General features: G+C 37.1%; 1 protein-coding gene and 1 non-coding gene across 2 annotated transcripts in view; both read left to right on the top strand.

Annotated features, from left to right (window-relative positions):
- LOC100650196 (zinc finger SWIM domain-containing protein 8 homolog) overlaps positions 1-20,115 on the top strand; it is a 111,369-nt gene extending 91,254 nt beyond the window's left edge. The window contains exons 3-22 of the mRNA XM_048405576.1: positions 2,689-2,940; positions 5,549-5,724; positions 6,140-6,450; positions 7,056-7,482; positions 7,946-8,197; positions 8,420-8,716; positions 8,878-9,483; positions 9,590-9,766; positions 9,910-10,096; positions 10,258-10,387; positions 10,485-10,641; positions 10,713-10,909; positions 10,992-11,484; positions 11,565-11,693; positions 11,771-11,987; positions 12,071-12,426; positions 12,500-12,604; positions 12,870-13,237; positions 13,332-13,481; positions 13,912-20,115. Of these exons, the coding sequence (XP_048261533.1) occupies positions 2,689-2,940; positions 5,549-5,724; positions 6,140-6,450; positions 7,056-7,482; positions 7,946-8,197; positions 8,420-8,716; positions 8,878-9,483; positions 9,590-9,766; positions 9,910-10,096; positions 10,258-10,387; positions 10,485-10,641; positions 10,713-10,909; positions 10,992-11,484; positions 11,565-11,693; positions 11,771-11,987; positions 12,071-12,426; positions 12,500-12,604; positions 12,870-13,237; positions 13,332-13,481; positions 13,912-13,978 (5,054 nt within the window). The 3' untranslated portion in view covers positions 13,979-20,115. The remainder of the gene's footprint in view (positions 1-2,688; positions 2,941-5,548; positions 5,725-6,139; positions 6,451-7,055; positions 7,483-7,945; positions 8,198-8,419; positions 8,717-8,877; positions 9,484-9,589; positions 9,767-9,909; positions 10,097-10,257; positions 10,388-10,484; positions 10,642-10,712; positions 10,910-10,991; positions 11,485-11,564; positions 11,694-11,770; positions 11,988-12,070; positions 12,427-12,499; positions 12,605-12,869; positions 13,238-13,331; positions 13,482-13,911) is intronic.
- Positions 20,116-22,975: 2,860 nt separating this feature from the next.
- Positions 22,976-23,057, top strand: TRNAS-AGA. Its single transcript has one exon. It is a non-coding gene; the product is annotated as a tRNA-Ser (tRNA).
- The last annotated feature ends 352 nt before the right edge of the window (positions 23,058-23,409 follow it).

The following is a 23,409-nucleotide window of genomic DNA, read 5'->3' as shown; positions in this document are numbered from 1 at the left end:
AAGAATATATTTTCACAAACTTGTCGCAAGAGCATAGCACAAGTAATCGCAATGTAAATTTTTACAAACAACGCGATGTTATCTTTTCGCGTGTCCCGTTTTATGAAGTCGATCAGCACGACTTCTGAACGGCTCGTATATTTTCTATTTCGTGATTTTTACTATTTTTACCACTTTCGCTAAATTATTCGTGAAACAACGCGCTGCATAAAACTTAACTTGCATCTCATTCGAACGACGCGCAAAGTTTCCATCGAAACGCAGCACCAACCAATTAAACAGGGCGCTTCGGGCTATGATTTCAACCGGAAGCCAGCGAGTGTAGAGGATTAATTTAAATTAACTTCATTTATGGGGCGCGTTGTTGCTGGCCTCGTATCGACAGAATCGAGTCTGTCGAGCGGAGGATTTCGTTGAATATATAACCAGATAGAAGTAAGTCATTAAAATGCACGTTGAATGCGCTTCGAGCTGACCTAACGGTCGACCAGCGCAATTATGTAACACCGTTTGAAATTGTTAATGAGTCCGCTTTCATTATCACGCTCATTAAGGCTACAGCTGTGGTTATAGTCGCGGGGAGAACGAACAGACAGGAAAAAGAGAGACGCCTAGGCGCACAGGCTGTCGCTCAACCAGTCACAAACCGATTCTAATTGAATACAATTTAACCGTGAAATTAACGCAAACCCGTCGCGTTGACTGGATTGTTGCACCAGATCTATCGGCATTCGCTTCGTCTTTCGTTAGATGATCGATCGCTGCTGGAAATAGCGTTTAGGATTGCATAGACGGATTGTGCAATTATTTTTATTTGTGGACGACACTGAAATAGGCGACAAGAATTTTACACGTTCGGATATTAAATACCTCGTTCGAATTCTAATTTCTTATTTGTTGAAATATTTACACGAAAGTGTAGAGGTTGTTTAGTCGTGTTCAACTCACGTCGGGGTTACCAATTTGTAGAGATGTATGTGCAGAGGATGCTCGTTGTTGAGACCGTCGAATATATTTAAAATGATAAATTAGTATACAGATAATGTTCGCAAAGACGCTCGTACTAAACGATTCGCTAAGACAGTGTATGAGTCGTAAAATAGGATCGCTAATGACTCGTTAATTAGATCGCTGATAATTCGTTGATAACTGGTTGATAACTGATCGACCGTAACTCATTTCCTTGCGATCGCGTCTGCTTATTTTTATATTGGTCGGGGGAAAATCGGAAAATTCAAATTCGTCTTTGTTCGACGCTTGCACGTAGCGGCGGCGGCATTGTTTTGTTCGGAGTTTATTTATTGTTACATTACGTGTATCATAATGATTTTGATACTCCGAGACAAAACAACAACATGATTTGAATTATCCTCTAAATCATGTGCCACTGCAGAAGTATAAATATTCGTCTGCAAAAATTATAAAATCCCAATCTAGTTCTTCTTTCTAAAAATTCCAAGCCTTATTTCGAATGTTATCAAATTCTAGTCGATATTTCATCATCAGCGACAGACTGGAAAATTCGCTGTAAATTTCCTATGGATTACTTACGAGGAAGGTTAGGTAAATTAAAAAGCTTATAGAACTTTCCGTGCAAGTACGTCATCCGTAATGCAATTTTATTTCTCGTTGATGGATTTTTCAAAAAATTGTTTACGCAGTTTAGTAACCCATGCAATGAAACGTTGTAGCTTTTGCTTAAACTTTTCTTCAGATGTCTTTCACCAAATATTTCGCAAACGAGAAAATTCTGAATTGTTATCGGGATGTGTGATTCCACCCCTTAAAATCGAATTACGACACCAACGATAAATAGTGTTGTATTACAGATGACGTAATAGAATAATACAATGATGTACGTAAAGTTTCATAATTTTTTGAACTTTCCAATTTGCCTGACTTTTTTTGTTAATACCATCAATTACTACGACAAGATCGTGCAAAGAAACCCGGACGACTGATGCGGGTATTAATAAAATTATCGACGCCGTTTATTATCAGAATTGCTCATTGATTAATTGATCTCATTGATTAATTCGCACCGCGCTACTCACTCGCGCATCTTTATAAACGTTTTGCCATTTATTAATTCGTATTCCTGTTTTTGTAGCGATTCTTGTTGTTCTCCAGTACCACTACGCGTTTCTAATCTACGATCGCTGGTTCGCGATAAAAACCTCGTCTTCTTGTCGGGGTTTTACCTTTTTCCTTTCTTTCCGTTTCCTTCCTTCGTTAACTGGCACTGTGTTCTCGGAGGAAAAACGCGGCAAAGCCACGATTCCGACCGGCAAACGCTGTTATAACGCGAAACAGATGGCCGGAAGAGAGAAAGAGGCCGATTATTTTTGCATCGACGGTCTTGCAACCTCTGTTCGTTTCTTTTCTTCTTATCCCGGATATAAAATTACGTGCTGCAGTTCATCGATGAATCCGTTTTCTAATTATTTCCCACGTGTTTAATATTTGGAAAGATGATTTTCATCGATACGGTTAAGAAGGTCAATAAAGGGATTATTTTGCGGCAGAAGAGTATTATTAGATGAACTGTGTAATTGATAACTGATAAACGAAGCGTAATGTCTACCGCCGTTACTTATATCCTGCTGAAACTAAAATAAAGAAAGCAAAGAAGAAAATTCGTGGCAGGTTAAAGAATTTGTCTAATTTCTTGAAAATTTTCTTTCGCAGATGGACAAACAGTGCCGACGCTGTGCGAACTTGCCGCGCGATGTGTCGCCTCTCACATCCCGTTCGAACTGGTGGAGCACGTTTATCCACCGGTTCCAGAGCAATTGCAGCTCAGGATAGCGTTCTGGAGTTTCCCGGACAACGAGGAGGACATCAGACTCTACTCTTGTTTGGCGAACGGAAGCGCGGATGAATTCCAGCGTGGAGAACACTTCTTCCGATCGAGGAGCGTCAAAGATCCTCTACAAATCGGTAAGCGATCCATCAACTTCGAGTCAATTATCCATTTTCTATCTGTTTTCGTATTGATAAAAATTTGTCCAGATCTTTACTGATACTGATATTCATCGCAGGTATAATAAGAATTTATTGCGTAACGATATTAAATACTAATTTGTATCTTATATTTTACACGGTAAATGTAATTTATGATCTTGATCGAGTAGTTAAAACTATCAAAGTGAGAGTAGAACGTTTCTTTTATAGTGTTGTGACCGCGGTTCTGTCGTATCGCTTATATAACCACACTACTGAATGTCTGTTCACTTCCGTCTCATACTACTGCCGCGCAGTCGCGCCAGAGAAATCGACCGTAATTCCATCTCGATTTTCATTGTTTTTAGCGTATCGTAGCTTTTCTACCAAATATCATTGACGAATTCATTTCTTTAATTAATTGTTCTACTTATTTCTTAAGTAAATAAATAAAACGCAAAATAAGAATACAGCGAAGCTCTGTATAATATGGAAGACATGTTTCGTTTATGAAAGTGAATTACACCAGTTTAAATCACAGGTGTCCTATGCATACGCAAATAAGAGGTAAATGTTGCAGTTGCAGAGAAAAGGAAGAAAAAAAGAAAAGGAAAAATTATTAGACTTCCCCAAAATATTGTTATCTAACAAGTTATACATTTACATATATGTAAATGTTTGTTGAATTTTACGTATAATGTCGCAATTTTGTGTTGTATTATACCAATATTTTTTACTACACTGGGTTCTTATAATAAATAAACTTTTACGTAAACAAAGTCTTGATCAACACCAGTGACTATCATCAAAGAAATTTTCTAACAGCAATAAGATTGACAAAATAATGATACAAACGGGGAATTGTTCCGACGTTTAATTGATCTTATTAAATTCCTTAACCAGCGGAAGTGCTTCTCGTTATCGACATTCAGCGTATATTACATTCATTTCAGCGCCCGCTTACAGAGGGGAGATTTCGCGACACTATTTTGGACAGGGAAACGTCAGGGTCAGATTTCCAATTACGTCTATCCCGTCGTGTTTCCCGTTTAAAAAGGAAGCCTCCAGGCAAATCTATGCCCGCTGGCTGCAGAACTTCACATAATAACTCTTTCATTCATCGAATAAAGAAACTGGTCAACTTTCGAACGCCTGAATCGCGATACTGTGAAGCCATTTCGATTTATCGGTGTAATAACCGGCGACGTCTAAATGACAAGCTGAATGATCGTCGAGCGATATCCATTAATCCTCGATTCTTCTTACATTCCATATTTCTTCGGTTAGGTTTAATCACATGAAACATAGTATCACATTAAATTTCCTACTTTTATATTTCTATTTTTCTAATCAAACACACTCCTGTCGGCTTTTAGAAGCTTCCCATTCGTTGGAAATTGTTTCATTCAATTATCGTCATCTTAGAATCGTTCGCAAATCCTGTACACCCTGAAGTCTAAGAATTCCATCGAAACGATGAGATAATTCAGAAGGTTGTTTTGTAGTAATCGCTCGAAACGCGACGAAAACCAGCTTCATCCTTTTCGCTAAATTTCATTGAAACAATAATTCGGAATGTATAATACATACAGTATAGAGATTTTCATATTTTACCGTTTTCAAAATCGACAAACTTCGCTAGAGAAATAATTCGCAACACGATTCGTGCAAATTATGCACTCGGAAAAATATATAGAAAAGTCTATATATAAAATATATATAAGTCTGCTTTTAATTTCGTACTTGAACCATTCAAATTTAATACTAATCGTCTAATTCTAGTGGAATAGCCCAGGTTTCTAATGCTTTGACTATGACTATAGAATTTGTCAAGAAATAGAGCATTCTGAACGATTCTCCAGCTAGTTCCGCTCAAGCGCACGTTTCATGCCTTCGTCCTATTCACAAAATAATCTCACAGACAAGGAAGCTTCTATTCGACTAGCGAATCGACGTTCACGAGGAAGGTGCTTGGAGGATCCACGACGAAGCGTTGGAATTTAATCCTTAATTTCATTGTTTGACCAAGCTGTTCCTGGCTGGTTAATTTCCTCGAGCTAATTTGCGCTACGCTCTGGATATAAACCGACGTCTTCCTCTTTGTGTTCCGTTGTGTTGGCTATCCACGACCCCGGGCGTTAGTTTCTTAATGCGCCCGAAACGACGTCTTTATCTCTTCGGTCCGTTTAGGAACCTCGTATCCAACTTCTTGTCGCTGTGTCATCTTCTTGTTCGTAGTTCTAGGTCGAATCTCCTTCGTGGCTATTAAAAGTTATAAGATTTCTCCAGGGAATTCTTTTGACCAACTGTTAAAGGAATTTGAGAAATAATCGTTGTATGTTCTTCAACTTTTTCGGACATGAAATTATCAGTCTGAGAAGAATTGTTTCTTTCTTTTTAAATTAATTGTTAATAATAGGAACGTATCGTTTCTTATGTTTTTGCAAAGAAGACATAACGCGCTGTGATTTTTAAAGTACAACGTTATGCTTGTGGGCTAAGGTCGCAAGAGAATAACTATTTATTTGAACAAAATATGGTAATTTTTAATGAAAGGGTTTTAGGAATATTTTAATTTCATTTTTTTTTTTTTTTTATGTTACAGGGTTCCACCTGAGCGCCACAGTGAATTCACAGGGGTTGTTAAATGGGGTAAGATCACAGTTCAATGTGGCTGTGACGTTCGATCGACGGAAGATCACGTCGTGTAACTGCACTTGCTCCTCTAAGGCCTATTGGTGCGCTCATGTGGTCGCCGTGTGTCTTCACAGGATACACATGGTAAACAAAATTATTCTGCAAATGTTTTATCGTCAAAAAGTTCTTTAATTCAGTAAAATATAACATTCAGCTACAAAACCAGTAACTTAAATAATAATCATTTTCTTCATCAAAACGGCAAGTCTCAGAGGAATTTTATTTAATTAAAGGACACGCTACATCGGTCGATTTTATTATAAACGAGAATGAAAGAAATAACTCTAGACAGAAGTACCCTTTCGTTCCTTCCGATAATTTCAAATTATCGTCTTTTCATTCCAGAAAGGACGATCAAGCTAATTTGTTGAAAAAGAAGAAGAAAAGAAAATAGACATATTTATATTTTGGATAATTAAAATTTCTTTTTAATTTGATTAATCATGTAAAGGATTAATTGACGCGATCGCAAGACCTAAAATTCATTGTTTTTACTCAGCCGACACAGGTGTGCCTGAGAGCTCCAGTTAGCGAATCCTTGTCACGTTTGCACCGGGAACAACTGCAAAAGTTCGCGCAATATCTCATCAGCGAGCTACCACAGCAGATTTTGCCCACTGCCCAACGATTGTTAGACGAGCTGCTGTCTGTTCAACCGAGTACCATCAACAGTTATTGCGGTGCCCCGGATCCCACGGCAGGCGCCTCAGCCCACGATCAAACGTCTTGGTATCTCGATGAGAAGACGCTGCACGACAACATCAAGAAGATCCTCATCAAGTTCTGCGTGCCCGCTCCGATTGTCTTCAGGTCATTATTGTCGCATTATCATTCTTCGTTATTTCATCGTTCATCTTTATTATTGTTTCTTACTGCTTCTTATTGCGTGCTGCTGTTACTAATCATCGTTGATCATTCGTTCTTATTGTTAATCTCATGTCCGAGTTCTACAATTTTTGTTACATTGTTATTTATTTTTATACAGAATAGCTGAAACTTGCAATTTTTCATAGAGTCAAGGCTGCAATGTAGGAGACATTTCTTGTATCATGAGTTCTGAACGTATTCCCATTTCTATGCAGTGGGCGCGATGAAATTCTCACTTAATAATTACAACGTTGAAGATTGATTTACTGAAACGTAGTGTTCCAAATGCATCAAATTTTGTTGTGAGCAATTTTGTCTGTTACTCGATCCATCGAATTACCAAATTGCTAAATTACCAAACTTTGAAATTCTCAAATTCTCAAATTTTGAAATAAATGATATACCAAATAATAATAATTTATATAATAATATACTTGCGGAGAAGTATATATGCAAGTAATTTCGAAAGAATATTTTTTACCTCTACATCTTCCAAAATATTTCCATTAAATTTCAATGTTTTTTTTACATTACATTCTTAATTACAGCGATGTTAATTACCTGAGCACCACTGCGCCTCCTGCAGCTGCCGAGTGGTCCTCGTTGCTGCGACCGTTGCGTGGTCGCGAACCGGAAGGCATGTGGAACTTGCTGTCGATCGTGCGCGAGATGTTTAAGAGGACCGATCGCAACGCTATACCATTGTTGGAGATCATCACCGAGGAGTGTATGGCATGCGAGCAGATCCTCGTGTGGTGGTTCAACACAAAGGTAGCTTTGTTGAACGGAACCGGATGTGGCGGTAAGCACAACATGAACAGCAATGTGCACGCCTCGCAGCACGCTTGCTCGTCCCTCTGCGATGAGATTGTCGTTCTATGGCGACTGGCTGCCTTGAATCCTGGATTATCGCCCGCCGAACGAGATATGCTTCACGGACAGTTTACTGCTTGGCACATGAAGATCATCGACAAGGTATATATAGCATCACGGTCTTCATTAGTTGGAAGTTACTGCGTGTCTGACTAAGGACGATTCGTTTCACTTACTTTTACTGCATTTACTTCGTACGCGTCTTTTTTCATTTTTAATTCAGGTTGATGTAAATTAAACGATACAAATAATTGATAAGAGAAGGAGCGACGATCGAAGTGAATTACGAAGCTTAAAATCATCTCTCTGTACTTTATTTTTATGTATTTGAATATTTTTTTAAGTATGTAACATTTGTTAATATATATTAAATTACTCAAATAACCGAAGAGTGAGACAGTTCGTTTCATTTTGTACATATATATATGAATATTATAGCGTACAAGTTTTAGTCATTCTATACTTGAGATATTGTTATATAGAAAGTTAGACACCTTTTATTAATTCCGGTATAAAATCTGTGAATTGGAACAGATAATGACAGGCTTCTTTGTTTCTTGTTAAGGTAACAAAAAGTCGGGGCAGTTCGGTGACGCACAATTCACATAACAGAAATAATGGCGCTAGTCACAAGGATTCATTGAAGAACGACCTGGCTGTGTTCACTGGATTTAAATCGGCGCTCGAGGCGTGCTATCTGGATTGGGAGGAGTACACCTTGCCTGGTATCACGTACACCGCCGGAAGCAATCCCATGTATCATTGTCCATTCACCTGCTTTCGGCATGCTGGCGATACTAAGACCGAGGTGAACCAGGTCAGTTCATTAATCCAACCCATTTTTTCAAATGAAGCTCCTGCTACATAGAATAAAAAGAAATTCTACAAAATAAAGTGTCTGTTTTAACCTTTTGCTATACGTACGTACTTTTTCAAACATACAAAATTGGAGATTTTTAAAAATTAAACAATCCATTTTTTTTTTTTTTTTATATTAAGCTCCCAACATAAAATACATTTTTAAACGTTAAAAACGTAGGTGAATTCAAGTGCAGCCGTGTTAAACTGTCAACTGCCTGTTTCCCATCACCACGGTCGACGACCATTGAGTTTAGGCCTGGTAGAGTTTAGTTATATGGATAGAAGACGGCTGAACCCGCGAGAGTGTTCAGGACTATGTTCACGAAGCGGTGGCGGTGATGGAAACCGAAGCAGTGTCAGCTCAGAAGGTTTCTGCGAGAATGAGACCGACATGCCCGACATTGCCGAGCCTCAAGTAGTTCTCGTTAGAAGATCTTGCGCTCAACTAAATAATTGCGGGGATACAGACTCGCAGGTTTGTATCGAGAAATAATTCATTCTCGTATGTTGGGATTAACTTGCTGTAGGCTTGCAAAGATATGTAAAAAAGATTATAGAACGTTAGAAAAAGATATTAAATTAATTGTAGGTACAGTTACTTATTACTGTAATCGCTATAGAAATGAAAAATTGTAGGAGGGTGGTGGCAGCGAGTCGTCCTCGAACAGTAACGTCAGTCTGAAGAACGCTCAAAACTCGGACAAGCACCGCTCAAATGCTTCGTCCGAGACCCATAGTGATAGTAGTGATAGTAGCAATAACAAAGCTGCCTGCGATGCGAAGTGTAGCAGGACGAATCTCGACTATCGGGAGAAATCTCGAACGGTGTTGCCTAAAGGGAATAGTTCGAAGAGCGAGCAGGAGTCTGACCTAGAAAAGGATCCTTCCAGAAGACCTTCTAAGGACGAGAGCTCTTCGTCGAGTAGCGACAGCCCGTCTGGTGACGAGTATCATGTTTATTATTATGATCCTAAAGCTGTGGTGAATGGCTCTTCGGATAAAGACTCCAAGAATGAATCACAATCAACGTCCACTGCAAACGCGAGTACAGTATTGGGCAATCTAATGAAAACAGAAGATCCATGGGACATCCTGTTCGCTAGGGCTGAGGGACTCTACGCTCACGGCCACACGAGGGAAGCTTGTATTTTGGGTGTTCAACTCGGCGAGGAACTATTGGCTAATCCACCAAATCTCATGATCGATGAACCTCCGGCGCCGGTGAAGGGGAAAAAGAAGAAGGTAGATTCATTGGAAAGACTTGGTTTCGTTTGTTCAATTCAGTAAGGCCCTGTTCCAATTGATCAGAGCTAGTAAGTGCATAACGAATACAACGACAATGTTTTAGCAACAAGTAAACCCGGCGTCCCATCAGCTCACGTGCCTTGCGTCCGCCACCTTGGCCAAATGTTGCTTCCTGTGCACGGTCCTCGCGGAGAACCCGGAATACTACAACCTAGCGTTCAGAGTTGGCTTATTTGGTCTCGAGATGGCTAGACTACCTGCTAACACGAAACCGTTGGAGGTAAATTAATGTATTAGTAAGATAGTTGACTAGTAAGTGAACTGTGGGTCTATGCATTTATGAGCGATATGAAGATACAGAAATCTGCATAATGCATATAACATACATAAAAATAAACATTTACGATGTGATTGATGTTGTAGGTTAAATTGGCTCATCAGGAAAGCGAGTTAGTTGGATTATTAAAGAAAATCCCACTTGGTCCAGCTGAATTGGCAATGGTTCGGCAAAGAGCGGAACAACTGAGAGACGGAGTACTAAGATCCAGAGGTCACGCGTTGCTTCCAATCATGTTGGCTAGCTTCATATTCGACGCCCTTAACACGTCAAGTACGCACTTTTTTTTACAGCTTTTCTTCTCTGAAATTTGGTCGAGTAAAGAGATTTTGCGCGATTCGAATCGAGGATGAAGGATATCTTCTTTCAGACAAGAAAGAGTTAATGATTAAATAGTGTAGACGGAAGGTAAAAGATTGTGGAATGATTCGCAGGAATAAAACACCTGTCCTCAGACGTTGACGAGAACCTTGGGTTCGACGCGGCCGTTGCTGCTTTGGGCTTGAAGGCGAATGTGAGCGAAGCTGATCATCCTCTTCTTTGCGAGGGAACTAGACGCCAGAGGTATTTCACAGTCATTAATTTTATACGTTTTAATTTGATCGATCGGTTTTGTTCTTTGAACTTTGTAACTAAAATAATAACTATTTAACTATTTCAGAGGAGATTTGGCCATCACATTGCTTGTTCACTACAAGGATGATCCTACAAAGGTAGCGAGAATCATGGATAAGTTATTGGATCGAGATGTTCATCAATTGATTAAATCACCAATCCTTAGTAGCTATTATACATCTAATCCTCCAACTAAGAGTGAGGTAAGAAAGACTTTTTGATTTATAACCTTCCAATAGAGAAGAAGTTTGGGACTGGGTTATATCTGTTTCAGATGACAAGATATCTTCATGACGAAGAGTGTTCTTCTCCCCTTGCTGGAATGGATACTGGAAATGGTGATAGTGTCGTTGGTACCAGTAGCAGACCGCATAGCAGTACCAGTGCAGAATTGGAAACTGGTATGAGTACAATCACGGTTCAGACGCAGATCGTTCAACAACCTGTGCCTGCAAGGGCTAAAGAAACAAGGTCTGTAAATATTCATTAAAAGATCAAAGAATGCTATAAAGCTCTCGAGAATGCTACAATATTCGCTCAAATTCTATTATAGATACAAAAGCAAGAGAGTATATCCATCAATCCCCAACCAGCCATCAGAAGCAGGCGCACACTTTATGTGTGAGTTGGCAAAGACTGTTCTCACAAAAGCTGGTGGTAACAGTTCCACCTCTTTATTCACGCAAGCATCCACGAGTCAGAATCATCATGGACCACACAGAGCTCTGCACATGTGCGCTTTTCAACTTGGTCTCTACGCTCTTGGGCTTCATAACTGTGTCACTCCTAACTGGCTCAGTCGTACCTACTCCAGTCATGTATCCTGGATCACTGGTCAAGCGATGGAAATAGGAGCACCAGCGATCTCGTTCCTAATCGAAAGTTGGGAGGGACATTTAACGCCTCCTGAAGCTGTTGGTATAGCCGACAAGTCGTCCAGAGGAAGCGATTCTAATATGGTTCGAGCAGCCGCAGAACTCGCTCTGTCTTGCTTACCGCACGCTCATGCGCTCAATCCTAACGAAGTACAGAGAGCCATTTTGCAGGTAAGCACTTTATTCTTATTAGACATTAATTTACTTTTAATGAGAAAGTGTTTGATTATATTTTGGTCGTTTTATTATAGTGTAAGGAACAAAGTGATCTGATGTTAGAGAAAGCTTGCATCACGGTGGAGAACACAGCAAAGGGAGGCGGTGTTTATCCAGAAGTACTGTTTCAAGTGGCAAAATATTGGTACGAGCTGTATCTCAGGGTAAGTATCTTTAAGTAGTGGAATAGATATTTCATAAAAGAAGAATTGATCAATTTAATCTCGGTTCGTATATTTAGCACATTCCTGGTGGAGAACAGCAAGATGATATGCCACACGATCCTCTTCAATTAGATCTTAACGGAGTGCTTCTGGTGGAACCTGGTCCTCCTCCAGTGGACATGAACACTGCACAAATGATGCCTGGACCAGCTCAAACGGTTGTTGTGACCAGCACACAACCTCCTCCGCAACCATATCCAACACATCCAACTATAACCACGCTAGCGCCTTTAGGTGGGTTCTTCAATTCTTCTGTTCATTTTGTTTCGAGTATTTCACAGATTATATAAATTTTGATTATCTTTGTTTGATTGCAGGAGTTGGTATACCATATGCAGTAAGCCCTTACAGTTTTGTGCATCCTCACCATCCAATTCCAACCTTTGGTGGACCGATGCCATCACATAGGGTAACTCTACCACCAGTACCACCACATATGTATCATGCGGCATTTCCGCCTCATCCGGGTCATCCACAGCATCCGCAACATCCTCAACATCCGCAACATCCTCAGCATCCACCACACCCGCCACATCCCCAGCATCCGCAACATCCTCATCATCCGTCACAATCCGCGCAACCACCATCGCTGCCGCCATATTACACGCCGCAACCGCCACCACTACCGGGAACTCATCATTTGTTCACCATGCAACAGCCTATGCCAGTTAATGTAGGTATTCTTGCTACATTTATTTTTTTATTTAATTTTAGAACAATATCTAAGTTCAGTGTGATGTTATTAGGTTCAAACTGGAGTTACGGGACCTATTCCCGGGCAGAACAACATGCCTGGATCTGCTCTAGTTCAGACACAGCCTATAATATCTACCGTAAGAACTCAGCCTCAGGTAACTATATTTTATTATGCGAAAAGTTAACCCGTAGTAAATTTTTCGATCAATAAATCTAGATTTGGTAGATTTAACAAATTTCTAGATAATATTTAGAACATTTTAAAACCAATTACAAACAAGTATACATGTTCTATTCATTTTTTGATAACTTTATCAATTTTTAGTATTCTTTTAGTATTTTGTCAACTGACAATTATTTAGAGTTTATTAACGTGATTTTTAAATCTATTCAATCATACTTATTTATTTCTGTACCCAGGTCCATAGACAAACCCAGCCCTTCAGTCAGCAGCAGCTTCGTTCTCTAGTTGCTGCATACCGTGTGGGAATGTTAGCATTGGAAACTTTAGCTCGTCGCGTACACGACGACAGACCTCAGGCAAAATACGCGCGGAATCCACCTTATGGAGAAGATGTAAAATGGTTATTGAGAGTGTCGAAGCGTCTTGGCACGCAATACCTTCATCAACTTTGTGTTTGTACAGTGAACAGCATTGTTAGTCCCTTCGTTCTTCATGACGTTGCATTGGAAGCAGCGCTGTTTTTGGCTAGAAACAACCGGGCTCTTGTACTTCAACATTTGAGATCTGCTCTTTTGACTCCTCTTGTCCTTAAATGTCAACAAATGTTAGTTTCATCAAGTTCTTACTAGTATAATATTTTTCACAAGTACCATTAATGCAATTAGTTGAATAATGATATTTTCAATTATAAATTACAGGTACATTCAATGTATACATCAGAAGCTATACCACTTGACGGCGGGTGAGTACGAAGATTTCGTCAACGTAGTGTGCGCGGCTAGAGCAGCGTTTCACATCACTCCGGAGGGCCATGTTCAGTTCAAGGAACGGCTTCAGTCCATTAAAAGGTATTATCTTACACCAGATCATTAAAGACTATCATTTAGAAAATTTTTGATCTTGACGACAAAGATTAGGCTGTAGATGTTGATGCAAATTCATATTTCAATGAATACGATGAAAGAAATCTAAGCCTATGTGCATATTATAATTGCATTAATTATAGCATCTAATTGAATTGAAGCATATTAAATTATCATATAGTAATACTTTCATACGACGACAAAAATTTGATACACATGAAAATAAAATGTATAATATTTGATAAAAAATACGCTTCAATAGAAAATAAGAGTATGTCTTCTAACCACTATATCATCTGCATTCTGTGCATGCTTGCAACTTTAAATTTACCATAAATTTTTAAACACATGTGGTTTACTAATCATAAAGCATAAATCCATAAAACTGATATTGGAAATATAATTTCATTTATAGATCTCAATCCTGTACCAAAGAACTGTGGGCACAAATCAACGCGGCACTACAACAGAACAGCAAATGACACAGAGCGGAGCCAGGCGTGACGTGGCTCACTTCCCTTCCTCCTCCTCCACCACCTCCGCCTCCTCCTCCTCCTCCACCTACGACGACAACAACCCTCGTGCTTCAGCACCAGCATCCCTGTCATCCTTATCCACAGAGCGTCGTATGCGTTCACGGTCTGGCTGGCTACCCTCGATAAACTGGAACAGGATCTCCATAACGTGCATCATCGACGTACGACTGTCACGTCGGTGGCATCGATCTCAAACGACCATCGGACCATCAGAGCTAGGGACGGCCGATAATCGCATGTTTATCTTCGCCAATTTCAAGGAAGAGAAACCGGATCGATACCACCGAACGGGAAAAATATATATGACTTTCTGACCTTAGTTAATGTGTCTGATAGCGATTGTACGAAAGGAAAAACGAGAGAAAGAGCATGCGTGTGAAAGGAATTATAATTTTGCTTTTAATTAAGAATGAAGTACTAATGTAAATGATAAAAAAGAAGGAGGAAGGGGACTGACGGCCACGTTTTTTTTGCAATTTAGCAATTTAGACGTCACCGTCAGTTTCCTGGAGGATTGAGGAATGCAATGTAGTAACATATTGAAGGCACACCGTGATGCGTACGTCGATCGCTAAAGGCACCAATTTTTTCCTGCGTTTCGAAAGAATAAAATAAAGAAAATAATTTAAAAAAATTAAATAATTGGAGGACTGAAAAATAAGTAGATATATAAGAAAAAGAAGGAAAACAGGAGAGGACGAAACGTGAAAGCATGATCAATGAATCAAAATTTCAGGTTTCGCCGGATGCGAGCAATCATTAATCGGGATTCTATCGAAGAATCATTAATTCCATAACTCGCGGAAATCTCTTTCTCTTTACTTTAGTTAAGACTCGATGAGAACGTCTTTAGTCTCGATTAGATAGGAAATTTTATTTTTCATTCATAGATAGGATGAATTATCTCGCGTTTTATTTTATTTTTGTAAACGAAATATAAGCAAATTTTTAAACTATCGATAAACGCATGTCTATTTATATAATGGAAAAATGGCGTACGACATCTTATTTCTTAATAAATAAGAAAGTAATGAACTTTACTTAAATCATAAAAGAAATTTTGTATACAGAAGAGAAGATAATTTTTACTTTTCCAAAAATGGCGACCGACCTGGTCCATCATTACTCTAACATCATCACCATGGCACCTATCCTCTTTATTTTTTTTTTCTTCGCCCCTTGGTTTATGTATTTTGCTATTAAATATATTTTAGTTTCTCTATTTGAATTTTCTTCATTCGCTATTGTTTTTTATTTTTATTTTTTTTTTTAATTATATTGTAGGCGTATATTATACACGTTTGCAAATATCTCGTTTTTTTGTCATTGGCGACAATCTATAAACGAAAACATGATCTCTGTAATTTTTAAAGTAAAATAATTTGAAGTATAAATAAAGCAAAATTATAGCTGATATCGATGATTCGAACTTGAGACACCTCTCCACATTGCGCTTTGTCATGCAAAGAAAATGAAAATCAATAATTGCTAAATATGTACTTTAGCAGAGTATATTCCATTTCCGTTTATGTCGTTTTCAATGCATTCAGTTATATTTCCTGATGAAATAAACGTTGTTTTTATCCATCCCGATATCCCATCATCAATCACGATATTTAAACATAAATCGTTAAGCATAAAATAATTTAACGAAGAATAATACACACGTCTGTCTATTTAAAAAATTTATTACGATTAAAAAGAAAGAACTTTTATCGCAATTAATACACAGTTTAGCCGAAGTAGCCTTTGGAAAATTTAACAACTTGAAGATTCAGAATTTTTGAAACTTCAATTAAATGACACGTTCTATAGAGTTCTACATTTGTCTTACGTTACGTGCTTTCCTTTCATGAAAACGTTGAATTATTAAGGAAAGGAGGATGTAAAAGACGAAATATTAAATTATTAAAAATTTCATTTTTATAATCTAGGACAAGGATGATGTCGTCCTTCAATTCTTAATTAATGTATCTTTTTTTTAATAGTGCCGAGCGACTGAACGTACATGTCTGTAGATAGTAAGAGAAAAGAAAAAAAGATCTATGAAAACCACCATTACATTAAGTCGACGTATTCGTTTCATTCGAGGGAGGAAGCAGAACAGAATAATAGTAAATGGCACTGCCACTAATCTAACCGCAACGGTGGTTATGGAAAGAGCAATATTTAAGCGTTTTACGTGTTCTAGTGCGATACCACGAGCATCAAGAGTATAGTACTGTTTCGTGTTTCTACAGGGTTAAGGCTCTCAAAGAGAAACATTTGAAAAAATATCGTTTCATCATTCGACAGTTCCTAATTTCTATTCGTCAAAGATCATCGAGCAGAATTTAATAACTTTGAAACGATAATAAAACACGTTAGGAAGAAAATAAAATATTTATTTAGAAAAAATTCGTTGAGATATTAAAAATGATTGAAATTACGATAATCTTTCAATTTCCTGTTTTCTCGTCTCTAGTTGTTTTGATGGTTTATCTCCACTGTTTGTTTGGTCGATTATAATAATCTTCTTTGCTCTATTATTAGCGTAATCGTGGTGTTTAAAGAAGTGTGAGACATGTTTTGTTGAAATCGTTTTCCCAATACATCAGCGATAATATTTTATCGACATTGAATTATTTCTTCCAGAACGCGTAAAATAGCGTTGGAATAAACAAAAACGATTCCAATGAAATCGTTTAATCGAGATTTCATTTTTTACCGTCTTCGTCCTCGAACGAAAGAAACTGATAGACGAGCCTTAACTCCCGTAAATTCCATCCAATTCGAAACGGGCAGGTAACCGCAAATATTGTACAAATAATTCGTGTCACGTTTATAGGTATGAATTACTTAAGATAGAGAGCGTTTTGCTCGTCATCCTTCGATATACGGGGTGGTTTGATATAAATTTTCGTCGATGTAATCGAGTATTAATTATATTATTAAATCGTTGAAAGGGAATGAGACTTCGCCATATTGCCCAGTAAATTATTAAGAGGAATAAATTTATTAAATTATATCAATGTGACGTTACGTTGTTCAACATTCTGAAATTAAATATTATTTCTAATACAGACGCGTTTAAACTATAATTCTCATTGTCTATCATACACGATACAATTCGAAATAATACTTCTCGTATAGTACTGTTTTGAACATTATTTCATCCGATTGTGGGTTTAAGTATCCGGTATAATTACAAGGGATAGTTCGATTTGATGCATTTTATTCGCCACGTTCTAGTTTCGAAGGCATACAAATTGTATAAAACGCGCTATTTTCTATGCTTCGAATTTCCCGCTTCGTTTGATCGATCGAACGATCCCTCGAATGATCTCAAATCCACGAAGAATTTTAAATTATCGTAAAATGGTGGGTGATGAAACACGTGTGTACATTTCATTTACCGCCCTGTATGTACATAATATGAATACGAGCTACGATTGTACGGTGATCTATAGATGGTAAAATTGATCCATAAAATGAAGTAGCGTTTGCTCTAGGCCCACTTCTCAGCGTGTGTGCATAATGTGCATATTACGATATCGATTAATAGCGATTATCCATAGGCGTAAACAACCTCACTAGCCTACTTAGCATTTAGAACGATTCTAGCGATTAACAATCCCATTTTTTCACTCAGACAAAATGCGAAACTTTGATCAGGCGCTGGAAGCATCCTTTCAAGGATCGATTGTAAAAGAAAACGGAGAAAGAGATCCCAAACTCGAACGTAGAACCGCTAGATTCCCTTTGCTCCCTAAAGCGTGATGTTTTTTCGAGTGAAACTTAGGTTAGAATAAACGAAATTGAAATACTATGAACGGTTTGTGGAAATATTTCAAATATTGTTGTCTCGAATGATGGTAAACCAACTGTAATCATTAAAGTCGAAACGAGTTAGTAATAATAACGTAGATTTCATTCGATCCATCATACAAATCGATTATGTTTCTTTTTTGATCAAGTTGTTCGTTATCGTCGGGTTGTTTTCGATTATTATCGATATTCATTTGACGCGTGAACTTTATGGTTGGAAAACATCAAAATAGAAAAAACACTCACGTTTCTACATGAAAGTGCGAAAAAGTTAGGACCTAACTGCTCTTGGCGTCCCATGTTCAGCAGATGTTCTATGATTCACCAAATTATGGAAAAACTTTTACAAGTCAGGCGTGTTAATATCAAAATTCAACAATTTAACAAATTACATTCAACTCACATTGTCAAAAAATAAACTTCCCCACCGTCATCGGCCCATATTTATATTTAAGGAAAGAAGATTTAGGTGTTCTTAGAACATTTCCTGAACATTATTCTGTATTACATTATCCTACTCCGTATCTCTCAGTTTTAAATGAAAAGCCGCGAAAAAAAAGATAAGATGCAGAGGAAAGAAGATATATGAGGCGATAAAGTATCTATTTTTGCACTTGACTGAAAAATGCTGAAGAAAATTGCGAAGAAAAAAAAAAGAAAAGAAGATGAAAAAATAAGTTTCCTCTCGATTCGAAGTATTTAGTCATTCGATAGAAATTAAAGATTCCCCGTGATCCGATCTTCTATGAACAAAAGGTACATACTTACATATATTTATACGTAGAAATATCAAAAAAAAAAAAAAAAAAAAAAACGAGGGAAAGAAGAAGAGAAGAAAAACGCAAAGACGCAGGATAATGAATAGAAAATAAAATCAATGTCTGTAAATAATCGCAGATCGTTCTTTTTCGCGCGCGGACAAATCGACAGAACATTTTTTTGTATCGCTAATCGCGCAGATAATTACCGAATAATCGCTGTAGACCAACGCTACCGGCATTGATCATCGATCGAGGTCGTGGCGTGACTTTAGAATTTTTGTCTAGCTGTTATTGCAATTCGAGTTGCACTACAAGCTTCGTAGAAACACAAGGTCCGACGCGTGACGTCATAATTATGTATGCATAAATGAAACAGAGTGAAGTCGATTTCATTGGAAAAAGAAGGAGAAATCTCTCCGATTTTAAGAAAAAGATTAACGGATTCAGTCGACAGCTATAAGATTGTACATATACGTTTACGGCCACATTACACTAATTATAAGTATAACGAGTTACTTAAAAAGCGTGTGCAGAAAGAAATTAGTCGAAAGGTTAAATAACCTCGAAGATAAGATCTCTATGAGTATCTCTTTCTTTAAAATCATCTTTCGAACGAGATGAAAAATAGAAATATAAAAAAAGCCAAGATGGAGTATAACGATATGGATCGTTCTATTTAATGTTTTTCATCTCTTTCGGATGATCGATAAGAGAAAGGAGAACGTGCCCGCTATTTCATTGAACTTTGTGCGTTGAGTTCGTACATATATTGTAAATTGAGCGAAGAAGTGAGAATGATAGGGCTTTTGGGATTTTCAGTAACGTTTAGACTCGCGAATAGTAGGTTATGCGATTCTGTGTTCAATCAAGGGAAATATTCGAGGTTAGGATATTGTCTCGACAGGTTCTTGTGAATGCAATTTTTGGAGCCGCATAGGTATTCAGAAAGATAAGAAAAAAGAAAACACTGAATAACGCTCCATCGAGTTTACTCCGATGTAATTTCGAGTAATCGTAGTGTTTGCTTTTAAGGTGATAAAGAATAAGTTCTACAGCCTGCGAAGTTGCGTTACGATATAGTATCGATCATTCCATTGAATCTGTCGCGAGTGAAATTTTGCTCTTCGCTGTTGATCAGATTCCATGATAATTATATACTGTTCATATTCTATTTGTAAAATTTCCTTCTGACTTGCATTCATCGGACAGGAAATACTGTACACTATAAGCGTGTGTCATCTTTTCGATTTCCATAAACCGACTTACCACAAGGATATAATAAAAATGAAAATTAATTAACGCAACCTCGAGGAACATTTTTTTAGCAGAATATATAAATACGAATAAAAGAATTCTATAAAGCAAGTCATTTGGTTTCGCTGTACTTGATTAATATAGATAATCAATATATTATAACGTCTACTAAATAAATTTCGATTTCTAATTGCGTCCTTTGTCTGTTATCTTTCTATTGTATCGATCCACTGAAATACAATTTCTGATTTCACAGGTTAATCTTCATTTTCTCCTTTGCAACCATTCTGATTGTATCCTTTATTTTTCTTGGTGATTATTGATCAATGTTATTTATTAAACAATGGTCATAATATGATAAAAGTTACGTACATGAATATGTTACACGGCCCAACATGATGTTTTCAGCCCAAAAATTCTCGAACCTAAATCGTAGGTTAAGAGGGTATTCTAGTCTACAAATTTGAAAAAATCGAAAATTTCTTTTTTTCATATTTCCAAAGTTTAGATATTCAAGAACACGCCCTTAAAAGGATTTTTTTAAATTTCAATTATTTTATGAGTTACGGCCATTTTTGTAATGCGGGATCTGCTCCGGTCCGACGGGAACAAATTTTTTTTTTTATTTATTTCTTTACATTCTCAATTTGTCCACTTGGACATTAAGATGAATTTTTTAGCGGTATTATTATCATGTGGGTGACTACCCCCAGAGGGGTACCATCCTCGCGTTTGCTAGGTTATATCCTTTGTGAGGTTTGCTGGGTGTTTCCTTTTTAGCCTTCTTTCCATATTTAAAGTGTTGATTGTTTCCACTGCAAACCGGTTTGGGTGTGTTCCTATTCTTGCCTTGTATCTTTCAGCATTGCTGCTGATTGCTTCCTTGACCGTTGGGATTTCCAGGTCCCTCCGTATATCCTCGTTTCTGAGATACCAGGGAGCGTTTACTATTGTTCTAAGGATTTTAGCTTGTATTTCGTTTATATGGCTCATTGCTGCTATCCCCCATAATGGTATTCCGTACGTCCGGATTAGTTTTATGATCGTTTAATATATTTTTAATTTATTTTCTATGCTTAATTTGGATTTTCGACCGTTAGCCAATGCATTTGTCTTCTTGTTGTCTGTATTTTGTCTATTGTTGATTTAGTATGCTGTTTCCAGGTGAGTTGTGTACCTAAGTGGAGTCCTAGGTATTTGACTTGCTTTGTTTGTGTTATGTGCATGCCGTTCAGAAGGATGTTTGGTGGTATCTGTTTTCGCAGTGTGAATGTAATATGGTTGCATTTATTGGAGTTTGCTTTTATTTGTTTTTTTTTCTTTAGCCACTTTTCTATTTTTGTGATATGTGCTTGTAGTAATTTGATTGCTGTTTCTGGGTTAGTGTACCTGACTAGTATAGCTGTGTCGTCCGTAAATGTCAGTATTTTGCTATTGGTAGTTGTTGGTATGTTAGCCGTGTATAATGTGTATAGTATTGGGCTTAGGACGCTTCCCTGCCTTAATTTCAGGGTATGTGTCCTTAATTTTTATTACGAAGGTTCTGCTGCTTAAGTAAGATTTTGTTAAATAGTGTATTTGCTCGACCGGAACGAATGAACGGTAGACGCTGCCCGAGTACCTACGTACGAATACCCTCATAAAATCTTTATTGTACTTTATCCCTTTTTAATGTATTTTTGTTTCAATAATTCAATTGGAACGATGTTCGGGTTTTGAAACCCAAAATAACAGCGAATCGTTAAATTCGTAAATATGGACTTTTGCTCCGAAGCACATCCACGCAGGAACGCAGGCAATTCAAATTTCCACTTTCCTCGCAGTATGTATTTTTAATGAAGGTTTTATACCCATACTAAAAATCTTAAGTGCTATGGGAATCACGATTGGCCCAGAAGCTCATGCGTTCGCAATCAGGCGAGATGAAGTTCGCATCGAGTGCTCTGAACTCCGAGTTTCAGAAGCATCAAAGGAAGCCAGGACTGCTCGTCTCTATAAAAGAACTTCGGAGAATGAGCATTATGTATAAGCCCGAAATTCATGTCTCTAAACTAGAATACTCCTTAAGGGATCAAAAATAAATTTGTTGCCATTCATCTTTGTTTGATATTTTGGGCTAGAAATAACGTAGTCCACAGGAATCTTAAGCCCTGCAATAAAATTTTAGGGGTTTGACCTAATGACCATACCAGGTAATAAATCTTTATGAAGGATTTCAATACATACATATTAGATTAGAAATAGAAATTTTAAGGAAAGGTATATTAAGTCATCTACCGTTACAGGTAACGGATAACGAAGGAATAAGTGTTTAATATGGCTTGATAAGGTTCTAGGTAATAGGAAAGTCAGAAATTTTTGGTTCTATAATTATAAAAAGTATAACGGTATAAATATATAAACAAATAAAAATATAAATTTACAAAGCTATAAACGCATAAAAATATAAATAAATAGAAAGATGAAAACATAATTCCGAAATATTTAACGGACTGTCCTGTTTTTGCGACCAGGCTTTCAGGACATAAATTAAAATATCGCACATAAGCACAGCGCAACAGCGGCTTAAATTTAAGTTACAATAATAATTTAAAAAAAAAAAAAAAAAAAAATGTAATATTTCATGGCTATGTCGTACCGTCGCGTATCGGTACTTTTGCCTGTACCACCCTACAATCAGAATTCAGCGTTTATTCTAGAAAAAAATCATGTAAAAAAAAAAATATGTAAAAAACCTGAAATTAATAAACAAAGATTAAAAAAAAAATAATTCCGAAATATGAGCGAAATTCTTGCTTGGTATATAAAATTTCGTAGGTAATGAATTATTCATTAAACCCATATTCAGAGATGTAACGACTTTAATAATTTTAATTTTTAATATAAAGTTACAATTAACTGTTAATTGCTTTCTTAAAGATGAAAATAATACTTCTTCAGATGTAAAAAATATAAGAACATAAATTTTCAGTAATTGACGATTCATTCAGCACAATGAATCACTATTGATACAATGGACGAATTAGCTTCTGTAATTAGATTAAACAAAATTCAAAATTTTCATTTTAAAATATAAAGAATACCGATATATTTATCATATTTTTCTCAAGTATCTGTCGAAGCAGTCGTGGCCGAGTGGTTAAGGCGTCTGACTAGAAATCAGATTCCCTCTGGGAGCGTAGGTTCGAGTCCTACCGACTGCGGATCACAGAAATTCATTTTTTTTTCTTTTTTAAACTTATTATTTGTTGCTTATTTTTATTATTTGTAAGCAATTGTTTAATTCGTACAACATTAATTGCGATAATAACCAATTACCTTCACTTGTTAATTGAATATTTTATCTCAAGTAAATCACTTTATGCATGGCTTTAAAAGTGCGCGTTTTTTTTATTCAAAAATAACCTTATCAGTTGACAGGTCTGAGCATAATTTATTCAGTGAATTGTACAATTCCATAATGGTAATATATCCGAGCAGAGAATCCACGGTTGTGAACAATTGAACTCCCTGTCAACTAGCTATTCCCCTATCAGTCTCTGCTATGTGTTATCA

This window comes from Bombus terrestris, chromosome 4, assembly GCF_910591885.1.
Source record: "Bombus terrestris chromosome 4, iyBomTerr1.2, whole genome shotgun sequence".
NCBI lineage: Eukaryota > Metazoa > Arthropoda > Insecta > Hymenoptera > Apidae > Bombus > Bombus terrestris.
The sequence above is the reverse complement of the archived record's forward strand: the minus strand, read 5'-3'. Positions and strand labels throughout refer to the sequence as shown.